At 59.2% G+C, this 16506-nt stretch overlaps 3 protein-coding genes across 3 annotated transcripts; all 3 read right to left on the minus strand.

The window, feature by feature from the left end:
- Positions 1-37: 37 nt before the first annotated feature.
- PTSG_00275 (chitin-binding lectin) lies at positions 38-586 on the minus strand (the record flags this gene model as incomplete). The annotated part of the gene is made up of 1 exon (XM_004998769.1): positions 38-586. The coding sequence occupies one exon, from the start codon at positions 584-586 to the stop codon at positions 38-40; it is 549 nt and encodes a 182-aa protein (XP_004998826.1).
- Positions 587-1003: 417 nt separating this feature from the next.
- Positions 1004-1680, minus strand: PTSG_00276 (uncharacterized protein; the record flags this gene model as incomplete). The annotated part of the gene is made up of 2 exons (XM_004998770.1): positions 1004-1213; positions 1435-1680. 2 exons carry the CDS (start codon positions 1678-1680, stop codon positions 1004-1006), a joined length of 456 nt encoding a protein of 151 aa, XP_004998827.1.
- A 1702-nt stretch (positions 1681-3382) lies between these two features.
- PTSG_00277 (uncharacterized protein) lies at positions 3383-15953 on the minus strand. The gene is made up of 13 exons (XM_004998771.1): positions 15530-15953; positions 14965-15141; positions 14564-14725; positions 13959-14336; positions 13568-13656; positions 13252-13413; positions 12912-13048; positions 11973-12630; positions 10332-11601; positions 8565-10042; positions 6375-8283; positions 5812-6010; positions 3383-5530 (listed from the first exon to the last, which is right to left on the minus strand). The coding sequence occupies exons 1-13, from the start codon at positions 15738-15740 to the stop codon at positions 3817-3819; spliced, it is 8544 nt and encodes a 2847-aa protein (XP_004998828.1). The 5' UTR covers positions 15741-15953; the 3' UTR covers positions 3383-3816.
- Positions 15954-16506: the final 553 nt, after the last annotated feature.

The following is a 16506-nucleotide window of genomic DNA, read 5'->3' on the forward strand; positions in this document are numbered from 1 at the left end:
ACGTGGCTTTCTGTCATCGAAGGGTAAATGCAAACAATCACAAGGGCCGCCAGCCTCCCTGTCGCTTCTCAGGCATGGTTGAGGCGATGGGCATGGATGCTAACACCCCGGTGGCTGTGACTGCTGTCGCTGTCGCTGCCACTGCTGCTGCGGTGGCGGTGGTGGCGGGAGTGGCGTTGGGCGTGGCGGTGGTGGCGTTGGGCGTGGCGGTGGTGGCGGGAGTGGCGTTGGACGTGGCGGTGGTGGCGGGAGTGGCGTTGGGCGTGGCGGGAGTGGCGGGAGTGGCGTTGGGCGTGGCGGTGGTGGCGGGAGTGGCGTTGGGCGTGGCGGGAGTGGCGTTGGGCGTGGCGGGAGTGGCGGGAGTGGCGTTGGGCGTGGCGGGAGTGGCGGGAGTGGCGTTGGGCGTGGCGGGAGTGGCGGGAGTGACGGCGATGGTGCCGACGGCGGAAATGAGTGCGAGCATCCCTGTGGCTGACATCGCTGCTGCCGTCGCTGCTGCCGTCGCTGCTGTTGTCGCTGCTGTTGTCGCTGCTGCGATCAGCTGGGGCGTGCTCGTGTAGTTGGGGCGCAGCGTCACCGGACGCATCCGACACCATGGCATATTTGTGTGTGGCCATGGTGTCCTGCCGCTCAAAGCGGTGCGCGCATATCTGACACACGTACCGCGGGGGTGCATGGCGGTACATGTGCCTCGATATACGCACTGATCTGTGAAAGCAGATCTGTGCGTGCGTGTGCGCGCGTGTGTGTGTATGTGTGTACACGTGCGTGTGTGTGCGTGTGTATGTGTATACACGTGCGTGCGTGTGCGTGTGTATGTGTGTACACGTGCGTGTGTGTGTGTGCGTGTGTGCGTGTGTGTGTGTGCGTGTGTGTGCGTGTGTGTGTGTGCGTGTGTGTGCGTGTGTGTATGTGTGTATGTATGTGTGTATGTATGCGTGTGTGCGCGCGTGTGTGTATGTATGTGTGTGAATATACATGAACGAAAGGCACAAACATAGGCTCAACCGCAAGGCTCAATGGCAGGTGACAAAAGCAGGTCGCACACCTGACACTCGCCATCCACAGAGAGTGTCTCGCCGCGGCCTTCCAGCACCGCGTAACATGCCTGGCTGGCGAGGCGCGCCACGCGGCGCTCTGTGATACCGCGGGTGTGCCTTGCGGCACACAGCGCGATCATCGCAATGATCGCGACCGCGGTATCACGGGGTCCCTAAGCAAGTGTGTGTGTGTGTGTGTGTGTGTGTGTGTGTGTGTGTGTGTGTGTGTGTGTGTGTGTGTGTGTGTGTGTGTGTGTGTGTTTGTGTGCATGTATGTGGAAAGCAGTCAGCGAGAGGGGGGTAGGCGAGAGGGACACGAGCCAGCCAGCACCACCGCCTAAGTCGAAGCACGTAAGAAGGCAGTACACATACGCACATGTATGTTGATACACACCTCAGGCGTCGCTCGGAACAGGGGTGCATGGGCGGTATCGAAGTGTCGCCCACATGCGTTGAGGCTGGATAGGGCGACGCCGCAGACACAACAGGGCAAGAGTTTGCCCTGTTGCGCTAGCCACGCCACCCTCACCAACCACCACACGTCTGGGGTGGGAAGCGTCGTCATGGCTGCCTCCGCGGTGGCGAGCGAGATGTCGCCCTGTATCGCCACCGCCACAGCCCCGCCATCGTCGTGCACCATCGCATCCCCCTCCTCACAGAAGGACACCCTCACACTACCTGCATCGGCCTCGATCACAACTCGCCTCCCCTCCACACTCACCACACGCAAGAAAGACATGGCTCAGAAACTGCATCGCTCCGTCTCTCCAACACGCGGTACTCGCTTGTGTAGCCACTCGTGCGATGGATTTTCCCGCCATCTCGGAGTCGGATGTATGCTTTCTCACCACACGTTTGCTGACGTTTGTGCAGCCCTGAATTCGCGCAGTTGCCGTGTTTCGATTGCTTGTCGTCACTCGAATGATATGGCAATCTTTCGCGCGGTTTTGTGCCGGGTCTGTTGTGTTGTTGTACTGTAGTAGCCACACGTTTGCTGACGTTTGTGCAGCCCTGAATTCGCGCGCAAGTTGCTGTGTTTCGATTGCTTGTCGCCACTCGAATGATATGGCAATCTTTCGCGCGGTTTTGTGCCGGGTCTGTTGTGTTGTTGTACTGTAGTAGCCACACGTTTGCTGACGTTTGTGCAGCCCTGAATTCGCGCGCAAGTTGCTGTGTTTCGATTGCTTGTCGCCACTCGAATGATATGGCAATCTTTCGCGCGGTTTTGTGCCGGGTCTGTTGTGTTGTTGTACTGTAGTAGCCACACGTTTGCTGACGTTTGTGCAGCCCTGAATTCGCGCGCAAGTTGCTGTGTTTCGATTGCTTGTCGCCACTCGAATGATATGGCAATCTTTCGCGCGGTTTTGTGCCAGGCCCGTTGTGTTGTGGTACTGTAGTAGCCACACGTTTGCTGACGTTTGTCTTTGTGCAGCCCTGAATCACCTGTCCTCCCGTGCAAGTCTTCCAGTCGAACACACCAACCCCTCTTCCCATTCGAATAAACCAATGCCCCCACCAGTCGCATGTAAGAAGTAGCCACACGCTTCGCATTGATTGCCATCAACTACCTGTCCCTCTGTACGTCCCATCATGCCGAGACTAGTCGGGTCTTGCCCCATCAAGTGGGAATGCAGCCAGCCCGACCGGGAGAGAGGCGAGCCTGGCTTGTTCTTGCTATTCTTGTTCTTCTTGTTCTTCTTCCTCCTCTTCTTCGGCTCCTTCTCCTTCTCTTGTTTGCGTTCTTCTACGTCTCTCACTTGCCCTCACTTGAATGCTGTCGCTGCTGTCGCTGCTATTGCTCGTTTGGTCGTGCCTTCTTGCCTGCATGGACAGAAATACTTGGACCGCTCCCTGCTCGGCCCCCTCTACTGAGCACGGAAACTCTCTTTGATTGCGTGGTGCCGCCGATCAAGCCCACGCCGCACGCCTGCGCGTCATTACTACGATGACCGCTCACACACATACACACACACACACATACACACACACTTACACACAACCTTTGTTGTGCCTTCTGCTTTTTCATGTTCTGTACCAATGCGACCACGTTACATCTCAGCAGCATGCGCGAGTGTATGCTGGCATTGAATGGGTGATTGTTTTGTCCATGCTTTGTGATGCTGTTGCCGTAAAGCACTGTGTTGCCGGCCTCAGCTGATGTGCTTCGGTTGTGCACGGCTCATTGGTTCACTTTCCCCCCAGGCCACTTTTGTTTTGCCCTCGAACCTCTGCTGTGTTTGACCCATGCACGCTGGATGATTCACGTCACACACCATCACCACCACATGCACGAATGTCACAATTAAAGCACTCAAGTGTTGGGACGTGTTACAATGTGAGCGTGTGTATGGTTGAGGTAGGAAGAAAGGGTTGACAGAGATGGAAGCACAAACACAGAAACAACAATCGCACAAGCATCAAGCAGCGGCAGCAATGAGACACCCAAATTCAAGCAACACACCGCCTCAAAACACCAGCTAGACAAGACAAACTGCCAGTGCTGCTGGCAAGACAAATGGAAATCGCACGCACATGTGTGTCTTGTGCTGCACCACGGTAGCTCGAAGGCCGTGCAAAACTGGTAGGAAGCACATCACAAGGGACAAGGACAAAGAAAGAGGGGAAGAGGAGAAGAAAAGGTAAACAGAAAAGACGGGGGAAGAGGAGGGAGGGAGGACAAACGACAGTAAACCGCTGAATGAGCCTAAGCACAGCTGTGGCTGTACATGGCCACGGCAAATCACCGTCGCATCATCACCACCACCAAGCAGCCAGCTCAAGGGTTGCAGATGGCGTCAATCTGGGCCTCAATGTCATCCAGCTGGGATGAGATGAGCAGGTCCTGATCGTCGTGCGCCTCCTCGCAGTTCTGGCGCGCCGTCTCAATGTCGACGTCGAGCTGGTCAAATGCACGCTCGTACATGTCCAGGCGCTCAGCCAGCAGCTCGCGGTACCACGACAGCATGCTGTCAATGAAGCTGTCAACCTCGTCAGCAGTGTCGTTGTAGTCGGCACACGGGGTGATGCCGCCAGCGTTCATGAAGTCGTTCCAGGCAGAGATCCAGGACGTGAGCGAGGCTGTCCACGCCTCCCACTCTGGGGTGGAGATGCAAGCACCCTCGGCGCCCTCCGACCCCTTGAGGCCGGCAACGCCCTTGATGCCGTCATCGCCAGGCGCACCAGCGCGGCCCTTGTCGCCAACAGCCGCGTCACCAGCCTGTCCCTTGTCACCGCGACGTCCCTTGGTACCGTCACGGCCGTCATCACCAGGGGCACCCGGCAAGCCAGGGGTACCAGGGCGTCCGTCTGTGCCAGTGTCGCCCATAGGGCCCATTGGACCGCGCTCGCCTTCGTCGCCATCAGCACCAAGGTGTCCGCGGAAGCCCTTGACACCCTTCTCGCCGTCACGGCCGCGCGCACCCTTCAGACCAACGTCACCTGGGGCGCCCAAGAGGCCAGCCTCGCCAGGGTCACCGCGGCCACCCTTGAGACCTTGAAGTCCATCGCGGCCTGCTGGGCCGTCCGGACCGCGTGGGCCTTGTGCACCGTCCGTGCCTGTGAAGCCTGGGTCACCAGGGGCACCATCAGGCGCGTTGCTGCCTGCGCGACCCTTGATGCCTCGTGGGCCGGGGGCACCGTCAGCACCATCAGCACCGGGCTCACCATCTGTGCCTGGGGTACCTGCGAAGCCCTTGTCTCCACGAGCACCTGGGGTTCCGTCCTCACCATCCGCACCGTCAGCACCGTCCTCACCAGGCTCTCCGGGAAGGCCAGGCTCGCCAACGTCGCCATCAAGCCCGCTCTCGCCTTGGCGTCCTGCAGGCCCCGCGGTGCCTCGCAATCCCTTTGGCCCAGCAGGGCCGGGGGCACCATCGCTGCCAGGAAGGCCGTCGTCGCCTGGCTCGCCAACGAGTCCAGTGAAGCCGCGCTGACCCTTGAGACCAGGGGAACCGTTGGAACCATCAACGCCTGGGGTCCCATCCGCGCCGTCAGGGCCAATGTCACCGCGCTCACCACGGGGACCTGGCGTACCATCGTCACCGCGATCGCCAGCAACACCCTTGACACCCTTTGCGCCGTCGGGCCCTGGAGCACCATCAGCACCTGGGTTTCCATCCGTGCCTGGGTTTCCGTCGATCCCGTCGATGCCACGCTCGCCCTTCTCGCCACGGGGCCCGTTGATACCTGGGTCACCAACAGCACCATCCGTGCCGTCAAAGCCTGGGGTACCTGGGATACCGTCCTCGCCTTGGCGTCCCTTCAAGCCTTCAGGGCCTGTGAGGCCCTTGTCGCCGTTCGCGCCGTTTGCACCGTCGCTTCCGTCGCTGCCTGCGGGGCCAGTGTCGCCACGACGACCCTTGCGCCCATCCAGACCGTCCTCACCAGGGCGACCACGGGGGCCAGGGGCACCTGGGGTACCAGCAATGCCCTTCTCACCCTTCGCACCGTCCGTACCAGGGCGACCGCGAGGACCTTCCAAGCCAACCTCACTGTATACATAGGTGGATGTGTGCGCGTGGTGGTGGTGGGTTGAGAAAAGGGGGGGGGGGGGAGACGATCAAGCATCACAAAGCGAGTCCAGACAACGTGTGTGAGTTCGTGCCAGTGCGTGCGTGTGTGCGTGATCGCATTGGCAATCGAGGCAGGAAGGCTGAAGGGCAAGACAATGAACAACAACAACAACAACACCCACAAGCAACAACAACACCCACAAGCAACAACAACTTAAACACCAACAAGCAGCAGCAACAATTGCACTTGTTCGGCTTACCCGTCGCGGCCCTTGACGCCTTGGGGTCCAGCAGGGCCTGTGTCGCCAGTATCGCCGTTTGCACCGTTGCTGGCGTCGCGGCCAGGGGTTCCGTCCGTCCCGTCAAAGCCGGGGGCACCAACAGGACCAGTGTCGCCACGCTCACCGCGCTGTCCCTTGGCACCGTCAGTCCCGTCAGTACCAGGGGTACCAGGAATGCCTATCAGTAGCAGAATGCAAGCAAGGGAGGGGGTACGTGAATGAGTGTCGTCGCAGTTTTGTTACGCACAAGCACGTTGGAGACAAAACACACATACACACACACACGATATTCCACACATTGTCACACGAACAAACAAACAACATACGTACGTCAATGCACATAAAACCAACCACCCAAACAAACAAACAAACAAACAAACAACATGCACACACACAAAGAAACATACAAACGTTCAAATTCACAACAAGCAACACCTTGTTACTGAGCCAGGCAACGTGTTGTGAACGAGCAGTGCACCACATGCTATGTAAACGTCAAAACACAATTTCTTGACATGGATACAACAAAGAGAACAACGCACCGTCGGGGCCTGCAGGTCCGCGAGGTCCATCTGTGCCTGTGAGGCCAGAGAAGCCAGGGTCACCGCGAGTACCCTGCGGGCCAGTGTCACCAACAGGCCCTGGGGCACCATCGCTACCTGGGGTACCGTTCACGCCATCATCGCCGCGCAGACCCTTGGGCCCGTCAACGCCGTCTGAGCCTGGGGTTCCGCTCGGTCCTGGAATACCAGAGGGGCCAGGATCACCAACAGCACCATCTGCACCGTCTGTACCATCAAGGCCTGGGTCACCCTTAGGACCAGAATAACCCTTTGGCCCGAGCACACCCTTATCACCAGCAACACCAGTGAGACCCTTCACTCCTTCGGCACCATCAAAGCCAGGCTCGCCAGTGTCACCCTTTGCACCAGTCGACCCATCAGGGCCGCGAGGCCCGTCTGTTCCAGTCAAACCAGGGACACCAGGAAGCCCATCTTCGCCCTGGATTCCCTTCGTGCCTCGCGCACCGTCAGCACCGTCAGTCCCTGGGATGCCGTCGTTTCCAGCAGGGCCAGCAGGGCCACGAGCACCGTTGGTACCATCAAAGCCATCGTCGCCAGGAGCACCAATCAGGCCATCCTCACCAGCACGGCCTTGTGGACCGCGCTCGCCCTTCTCACCGTCCTCACCAGGGACACCATCGCTGCCAGGTGCACCGCGGAAGCCAGCATCACCTGGCTGTCCCTTGAGCCCAGACTCACCCTGAGCACCAGGGGCACCAGGAGCACCGTCGGTGCCGTCCAAACCGTCAACGCCGCGCTGGCCCTTGAAGCCCTTGTCACCAGACTCGCCGCTGGGGCCGGGAAGGCCTGTCTCACCAGCGTCACCGCGCTGGCCCTTGTCACCAGGGGTCCCATCTGTACCTGGGGTACCGTCAGCGCCGCGGAAACCCTTTGGTCCGCGTGCACCTGCATCACCAGGGTCGCCAGGGCCACCATCCACGCCAGGGGTCCCGTTGAGGCCGTCTTCGCCAGGGCGCCCATCAGCGCCGCTGTCACCAGGTGCACCACGTGGCCCTGGGCTGCCATCAATGCCATCAGCACCGTCAGCGCCGCGGAAGCCCTTGTCACCCTGCATGCCACGGCGACCATCTGTGCCGTCAAAGCCGGGCTCGCCACGCAGGCCGTCCTCACCAGTGCGGCCCTTGATACCCTTGTCGCCTGGGATGCCGCTGTCGCCGCGATCGCCTGTTGCGCCGTTGTCACCGCGGTTGCCGGTCTCACCCTTGATGCCCTTGACACCATCCGTACCGTCCAGACCAGGCAGACCGGGCTCGCCAGCCTCACCCTTGATGCCTGGGGCGCCTGTCTGGCCCTTGACACCCTTGACGCCCTTGTCGCCCATGCGGTTGACAGAGACGTAGTCGAGAATCTCGCTGCGGAGCGCGTCGTAGCGGGCAACGTAGCTGTCGCGGTCGGCCTGCACGCGGTCGTTGAGCGCCTGCGAGTAGGCGTCAATCAGGGCCAGCTTGGAGTCGCGCGTGGATGTGATGTAGTTGGAAACGTCCGTGAAGTTCTCCGAGACAATCATGCGCACCGCAGAGAGCTTGGCATTGAGCTCAGCCGTGCGGTCAGCGGTCCCGTTGCACACCTCAGCCACGGCCTGGCGGTAGTCGTCAAACGTCTGCAGCCACGCGTTCCAGCTGTCGAGAAGACGGGTTTGCTCAGCGCGGTCAACACAGTCGCCGGCGCTGCCGCGGTCACCCTGCATACCCTTGTCACCTTGCATGCCTTTGTAACCGAGTGTGCCCTTGTAGCCCTTGTCGCCAGAGGGGCCGACTGTGCGGCTTCCCTTGTAGCCCTTGTCACCTTGAGCACCATCGTCGGCGTCGCGACCACGAGGACCATCCGAGCCGTCCAGCCCGTTGAAGCCTGGGCGACCGTTCACACCCTATTGACGAGGAAAAACATTAAATGACAGGGGGTGAGCAGATGGGAGTGGGTTGGTGTGCAAGTACGCAGAAAGAAGGGGAGGGAGGAAGGAAAAGGACACGAATGATCGATACTGTCGCAGAAAAACAGCAAAAGCCACTCGACGAGCAATCATGACAACCATAATAGTGATGATGAACAAGAAAGGCGTCATCATCAACAACAACAACAACAACAACAACAACAACAACAACAAAAGTGGAGCACTGCAATGTGTTTCGAGGCGTGTTTTTGACGTACCAGAGTACCGGGGGTGCCGCGAGGACCAGTGGGGCCCTTCTCGCCCTTGTAACCCTTCTCACCAGAGTCACCGTTTGGCCCGCCGATACCAGGATCACCACGCTCGCCAATGGCACCCTTGATGCCTGTGCGTCCGCGGAAGCCCTTGTAACCCTTGTCGCCAGTAGCACCACGAGGGCCTGGAATACCATCGCGGCCAGGCAGACCTGAGTCACCACGACGACCCTTGTTTCCTGGGGTGCCATCAGGCCCTGGGTTACCTGGCCGTCCATCGAGACCAGCCTCACCCTTGAAGCCCTCGGGACCACGAGGCCCGTCAGCGCCACGGCGGCCGGGGACACCATCTGTACCGTCGAAGCCGTCGTCACCAGGCAGGCCCTTGAGGCCAGGCTCACCAGGGGTACCGTCTTGTCCAGGGGTACCATCAACGCCGTCATAGCCAGAGCAGAGCTGCTGCGTCAGATCGCGGTCGCGAAGAGCGTCGAAGTCGGTCTCAATGAAGGCGTTGTCGTTGGAGGTGGCAATGGTTTGCAGCTCAGCAAGGTTGGATGCGGGACCAACGCCAATGGCAAACACCTCGTCAACCTCAGCGTGGAGGCGGTCTGAGGCCGCAGTCACAAACGACGAATCCTCCTGCGAAGCACCATCGGTGACCACAATCACCACGCGGCGCGCGCCCGGGTTGCTGTTGTCGTTGAGGATGTTGGCAATGGCAAAGTCGAGGGCCGCACCCGTGGCTGTGCCGCAAGACACGGTGTTGACTGCAGAGTCGAGGGCGTTCAGGGCGTCCGTCGTGACACCGGTGAAGGTGGTCAGGAGCGTCTGCGTGGCGCAGAATGTCATGGCAGCAACCCGTGAGCCCGTGCCCTCGAGATCAATCTGGGTCTGCACAATGTCGCGCAGGAAGGCAATGGACTGTTGGAAGTCCTCCTCGGAAATGGAGCCAGAGTTGTCCTGAATGAGAACAAGGTCTGTGGAGCCCATGCACGTCTGGTGCCCGTCAGGACCGCGTGGACCCTGGGGACCAGTGTTTCCTGCAGGGCCGCGCTCACCCTTGGGGCCAGCTGGGCCGACGTCGCCAGGGAGGCCGTCCTCGCCTTGCTGACCCTTGAAGTAGACAGTGTTATCGTCGCGACCAGCAGGGCCCTGAGGACCTGGAGCGCCGACATCACCAGGGTCGCCACGAGGCCCAGGGGTTCCGTCGCGGCCGTCAATGCCGTCCGTACCATCAAAGCCAGCAAAGCCCTTGATACCGCGAAGGCCGTCCTCGCCAGGGGTGCCCGAAGCACCACGATCACCGCGATCGCCTTGGGATCCGCGTGCACCGTCAGGGCCAGGGGCACCGTTAGCGCCGTTACGGCCGTCAATGCCATCTGTACCATCAAAGCCAGGGTCGCCGCGAAGGCCCTTCAAGCCTTGCTCACCGGGTGCTCCCCTGGGGCCATCAGAGCCGGGCACACCATCAGAACCGTTTGCACCTAAGATGTGATGCCATATGACGTAATGTGTGTGATGATGTGTTTGTTGATGAGTGGGGTGAGTAAGTGAGCGAGCAATAAACACGTGAGTGCAGTTGTTGTTGTTGTTGTTGTTGTGCATCATGATGATCATGTGCGCGTTGGCTGTCGCAAGCGCCTACGCGCACATCATCATCACATCATCACAACACAACAAACGCACGCTGTTCACAGCTGTGCAGACATGTAGACGCAAACATAACACGTAAATTGTGCGGTTGTTTGCACGCGTGAGCTGAGGGTTACACACCTGGGTTGCCAGTGTCGCCTGGGGCACCGCGAGGACCTTGATCGCCAGCAGGACCAACAAGACCATCCTCACCATCGCGACCAGGGGTACCTGGAGTACCCTGGAAGCCCTTGTCACCAGGAGCACCATCAATACCGTCGTTGCCAGCAAAGCCCTTTGGACCACGAGGACCCGGGGTGCCAGCATCGCCACGCTCACCCTTGGCACCGTCCACACCGTCATAGCCGACGCAGTCGAGGACAGAGCCGATAATCTCGTCGATAAAGTCGCCGAGGTCGACAAAGGCAATGTTGTTGAAGACGCGGGTGGGGTCGCCGGCAATTTGCAGCAGCTCAGTCTCGTCAGCGTTGTCGCCAATGCCAATGGCGGTGATGGACACGCCAATGCTGTTGAGGTCGGACACGGATGGGTCAATGTTCTGCTGATCGCCATCTGAGGTGGCACCGTCAGTCAGGAGCACAAGCACGCGCGCGGCGTCGGGGCGGGCGTTTGCACCAATGTCATCTGCGGCAAGGCCAAGCGCCGTGCCCGTAGCTGTAGCGCCGCCAGACTGCACAACGTTGGAGATGGTGTTCTGCGCGGTTGTCTCGTCAGCCGTGTATGGGACGAGGACCTGCGTGTAAGTGGTGGAGTACTCGGCAATGCTGATGCGCACGTCGTTGCCGGGGAAGGCAAAGAGGGCGTCCGTCAGGTCGCTGAGGAAGGTGCGCTCGCGCTCAAAGTCCGAGGACACAATGGAGCCGGAGCCGTCAATGAGGTAGAACACGTCAATAGCACGGCCAACGCACTCTGCGCCGCCAGAAGGACCCTGAGGACCGGCCGGACCAACGTCGCCTTGCTCGCCCTTGAGGCCAGCGGGGCCGCGCTGGCCCTTGCGTCCGGGCAAGCCGTCTTCACCGTCGCGGCCGGGAGCACCATCGGCACCATCCCTACCAGCAGGACCTTGAGGTCCGCTGGGACCGCGAACGCCCTTGTCGCCAGTGACGCCTGGTGTCCCGTCAGCTCCTGGTGTCCCGTCAGAACCTGGCGTGCCGCTGGGACCTCGCTGACCCTTGCGCCCGTCCAGACCATCTTCACCAGGGGAGCCAGTCTCACCGCGGGAACCACGTGCACCAGTGGCACCACGAGGGCCAGGGCGGCCGTCAACACCGTCTGTGCCGTCAAACCCTGGGTCGCCCTTGAGGCCTTGCTCGCCATCGCGTCCGGGTGTACCGTTCAAACCGTCCTCACCAGCGCGGCCAGCAGGACCCTGAGGACCACGAGCTCCGTCCTATTAATGGTTTGTATATGCATGTGCGTTCGTGTGTGTGTGTGTGTGTGTGTGTGTGTGTGTGTGTTCGTGTGTTCGTGTGTGTGTGTGTGCGTGTGTGTGTGTGTGGTTGGTTACAGGGTGAGGTTGGACGTGGAAGAAGAAACGTGAGCGCAATAGACTTTTGCGTGTGCATGCTAGTATCCACACAAACAGAAAAAGAGCAACCACCAAACACATGCAATCACAACCAAGCAAGCAGCAGTGCTATCACATCGTGGTGACGTTTGGTAAACAAACAAACACAGTCAAACACGCAACACAACACAACAAAAACAGTCACAAGTGACAACGCAAAGCAAAGCAAGCAAGCAGACTGCCAAAAAACGCACCGTGCCAGGAACACCGGGGTCACCAGTGCGGCCGCGAGCGCCCTTGTCGGGCGAATCAGCGCAGAAGATGCCTTGGAGGAAGGCGCGGACAAACTCTTGCACGAGGTCGCCGAACTGCTCGACTTGCTCGACGCGGTCTGCAGAGCCAGCAATGGCCAGGAGCTCGTCGGGGTCGGTGCCGTCGCCAATGCCGAGGGCAAGGACAGTGACGCCAAGCTCGCGCAGGCGGAGGGCCTGCTCTGCAACAAACGCGGGCTCCTCCTGCGACTGACCGTCTGTGATGACGACGGCAATGGCGGGGACGGCGAGGTTGCGGTAGTTGGGGTCGGAGCTGCTGAAGATGTCGCGGCGCGCGAGCTCGAGCGCAGCACCGGTAGCAGTACCGCGCTGGATGTGGCGCAGGTTGCGGATGGTGTCGACAATGGTGGGCTTGTCATAGCTGAACTGGAGGGAGACCTCCTGCACGTCCGAGAAAATCTCGACGGCAATGCGCGACTCAGACTCGGAGATGACAAGCTCGTCAACGACGTTCTCGGCAAACTGCTTCAGCAGGCTGTAGTCCTCGGGGAGGATGGAACCAGACGAGTCGAGAATGAAGGCGATATCGGATGCGCCGTACACGCACTCGCCGCCGGCCGGACCAGGCAGACCCATGGGGCTGCCATTAAGCAATTACACATGTTTCAATGTTGATGATGGTGGTGGATGTGCAGCGTTTGTGCGAGGTGTGTGTGCAGGTTTCGTGTGAGTTGTGGATGTTTCGTGTGAGTGAGGGAGCGAGTTGGGTCGAGGACAAAACACGCGATGCTGACTGAACAACGAGTGCACGTCGAGCAAGGAAAGCGAGCGCAAGGACACTCTCAAGGACGTGGAGACACAACCACACCCGCGCATGCACAAAGTAGCCAAGATGGCGACAAACAAGAGAAGCAAACGTACCCGACGTTACCCTTGAGGCCAGTTGGGCCAGGGTTGCCAGGAGCACCGCGGTCACCCTGCAGACCTCCTTCACCGTCACGGCCACGCTGGCCCTTGCGACCATCGAGGCCATCTTCACCAGGGGTACCAGAGTTACCCTACATGTTGATTGGTTGATCGTGTGAGAAACAAAGATGTAGCGTTGTCAGGAAAAGGTCGGCCGTTATGAAACGACGCGCAGAAGAGGAAAACAGTGGTACGCACGCACGCACGCACGTGTGCACATGCACGTGGACATACATGCACGCACGCAATTGCACATCTACATCTACACACACGCACACAGACACATGCTACGCACCTGTTGACCCTTGTAGCCTTTGGGGCCATCGGCGCCGTCAGCACCGTCAGCACCGTTCACACCGTCGGGGCCGCGTGGGCCGGGCTGGCCCTTGCTACCAGGGGTACCAGGGGTACCGGAGGGACCACGGGAACCCCGAGCACCAGGCTCACCAGGGAGACCCTACACCATGTAGAAAACCCGGGGGGGAGGGCACGGGTGGGTGAGGAAAAACGGCACACACAAGTGCGGCAAAAACCCAAAACAAAAAAATGAGGACACCACATACGAACGTGCTGCGTGCATGTCACAGACCACAAAGACAGCACCAACATACCGGGTCACCACGAGGGCCATCAGTCCCATCAAAGCCGTCAGTGCCTGCAATGCCTTGCAGACCATCCTCGCCCTGGTTACCCTTCATGCCTGTGGTGTGTTGGGAGCGCGACAAAGGGTGTGAGGAGAGGACAGAAAGTCCAACGATGAGTAAGAGAGTAAGCAGTCGATCGGTCGTTAGAGACGTAGATCAAGCAAGAGATTATGCATTGCTATTGGGAGATGATCTGATGATAGTTGGGGACGCAGCACTGTAGCGGGTTTGCAAATAACACAAGAAGCGTGCGCAGACACAGACACAACAAGAGGACCTGCAATCAAACAAGCAAACGAGCCCTCCCATCCAAGCATCCAAACGAGCAGCAACGAGAGGATGCCTGGATGCAGCGCACTAGCGCAAGACTTCAAAAAAGACTTGCCTGGGAGACCGACGGGGCCACGAGGACCGCGTGGGCCGTTGACACCGTCCGTGCCGTCAAAGCCTGGGTCACCAGCGTCGCCGTTGAGGCCGTCCTCGCCGCGCGCGCCCTGAGCACCGGTTGCGCCGCGGAAACCCTTGTCACCGCGATCGCCGCGGACGCCATCTGTTCCATCGAAGCCATCGGTACCTGGGTCACCCACAGCGCCTGGGAGCCCGTCTTCACCCCTGGGGCCTTGCGGGCCGGGGTTACCATCGACTCCATCGACGCCAGGGGCACCATCAGTACCCGGCGTTCCATCTGGACCAGGAGCACCACGTTGACCTTTCCGTCCGTTGGTTCCGTCGTTGCCTGTTTCGGTTGTGCATTGTTGTTGTCGTTGTTGTTGGTGGTGGTGGTGGTGTTGTTGGTGGTGGTGGTGTTGTTGTTGTACAGAAGTGAGGGAGCGAGGTGTTGTGCGTGTGAGTAAATATGATGTGCGTAAAGGACATCAGGGAAATCAAGACGATGGAAGCACACAACAAGCCAAAAAAAAAACCACACACACACACAAGCACGCATGCTAGAGCTGTACGTACCAGGGGTACCGTTGTCGCCGCTGGCACCCTGCGGGCCGCGTTGACCCTTGCGTCCGGGAACACCATCGACACCAGGATCACCCTGGCGACCAGTGTCACCGCGCTCGCCCTTGTCACCATCGCGACCAGGGAAGCCACGGGGGCCGGGCAGACCGTCCTCGCCTGCATGCATGCATGCATGCATACATGGATGGGAGACAGATGTGGGTTTGGGTGTGTGTGTGTGTGTGTGTGTGTGTTGGTGTGAGACAAAAGCGAAAGCGTTGATGATAGTGCGTGCATGTTCAGGTGTAAGTCGGTGACAACGTGCCATTTGTTCTACAAGGAGCACTAACAATAATAATACAGCAAACCAACCAAGGGCAACACAGCATCAAATCAAGAAGGGGGGGGGGGCGCACCAGAGGGGCCGCGGACGCCCTTCTCGCCCTTGTCGCCGTTGGTGCCATCAAAGCCCGGGGTTCCCTGACGACCCTTGTCACCCTTTGGACCCTGGATGCCGTTGTCACCCATGTCACCTGGGTCACCACGCTGTCCCTTGAGTGGGGCCTTGAGGTTCAGGTTACGGTCAGCCTCAGCTGCGACAGAAAGGAGAGAGAGAGAGATGGAAAGGTGAAGCGAGGAGGAGAAAGGGTGAGGAGGATGGGTGAGTTCCGGCAGAAGAGTGAAAAGGTTAGGTTCGTGGGTGTGCGGGTGACAAAAGTTGTGAAAGATGACAGTGCAGCAACGCAACAACAATACAACGAGTCGGATGGGGATGTCTCACAGAAAACACAACGCAGCGCATCCACGCATCCGCACAAGCCACACAAGCCACACACGCACACACACACATACATACATACATACATTCATTCATACATACATACATACATACATACATACATAACATACATACATACATACACACACGCACAAGCCCTGATATCAGACAACACCAATAAGCATCCATGTCGCAAAACGTACTTCGGGGGCCGCAGTCGGAGCAATCGGTACCAAATTCACAGAGGTTCTGGGCGTTTGCGAGAAAGTTACCGGCGCCCATAATGGGCTGCTCGCCATCCTCGCAGATGCCGTTGTTGGATGTGCGACAGGTGTCGGTACAGATGGTGGCCTGACCAGACACTGACGCCACAAGCGCCACGAGCGTGACGGTCAACACAGTCGTCACACGCATCTTGCTATGCTGCTGCTGTTGTCGATGAGTCTCGGCAACGAGCACGATGCGATCAGGAAGGTTGTATCTGTGTGTGGTTGGTTTGGAGGTGTGTGGGGGGGGGGGAGAGATGGACAGTCGTTGTCTGCTTGTGAGACAAACGAACAGTTGAGAGAAATGAACAGAGGCACACACGCACACACACGCACACGCACCCAGAGACGCAGACTCTTGGCAGCGCAAAAAGGCAGGCAGGCACACACATGCGCACACATGCGCACGCGCAGCAGCAGCACCTTCACTGCCACTCACAACGGTCAGTTTTTTTGCGTCAATGTTTGAGTGGCATTCGCACCCCCCTCTCTGCGCTTTTGCGTTGCTGCTTTTGCTTCTTGCTTGCTTCGCCCCTTTGCGACACAAACGCACCCCACCCCACCTCTTTCAGTGACAGTCCACAACAACCAATCAAACCGCTGCAAAACAATGCATGTTTCGCTGCGCGCAACGGAATGCCAAACAGGAGAAGCAGAAGCAAAGCAGTGAGCGAGTTGCTGGATGTGATGCGGATGTGCGGCCGTTGCGCTGCTGGTCAGTCCGTTGGCCCCGTCGCCACGCCACAACCGTGGAAGCTAAGCACACACAAACGCACTGAGGAGGGAGGGCCGTTTCGTTGCTCGGTGATGGCCTCGATCCACCGTCGCGCGTTTTGCAGCAACACAACCGTCACCGGCAAGGAAAACATTTGGATATTCTTCGCAAATCAGCAGCATCTCAACTGCCACCGTTT

The sequence above is a fragment of the Salpingoeca rosetta genome, assembly GCF_000188695.1.
Source record: "Salpingoeca rosetta unplaced genomic scaffold supercont1.1, whole genome shotgun sequence".
NCBI lineage: Eukaryota > Choanoflagellata > Craspedida > Salpingoecidae > Salpingoeca > Salpingoeca rosetta.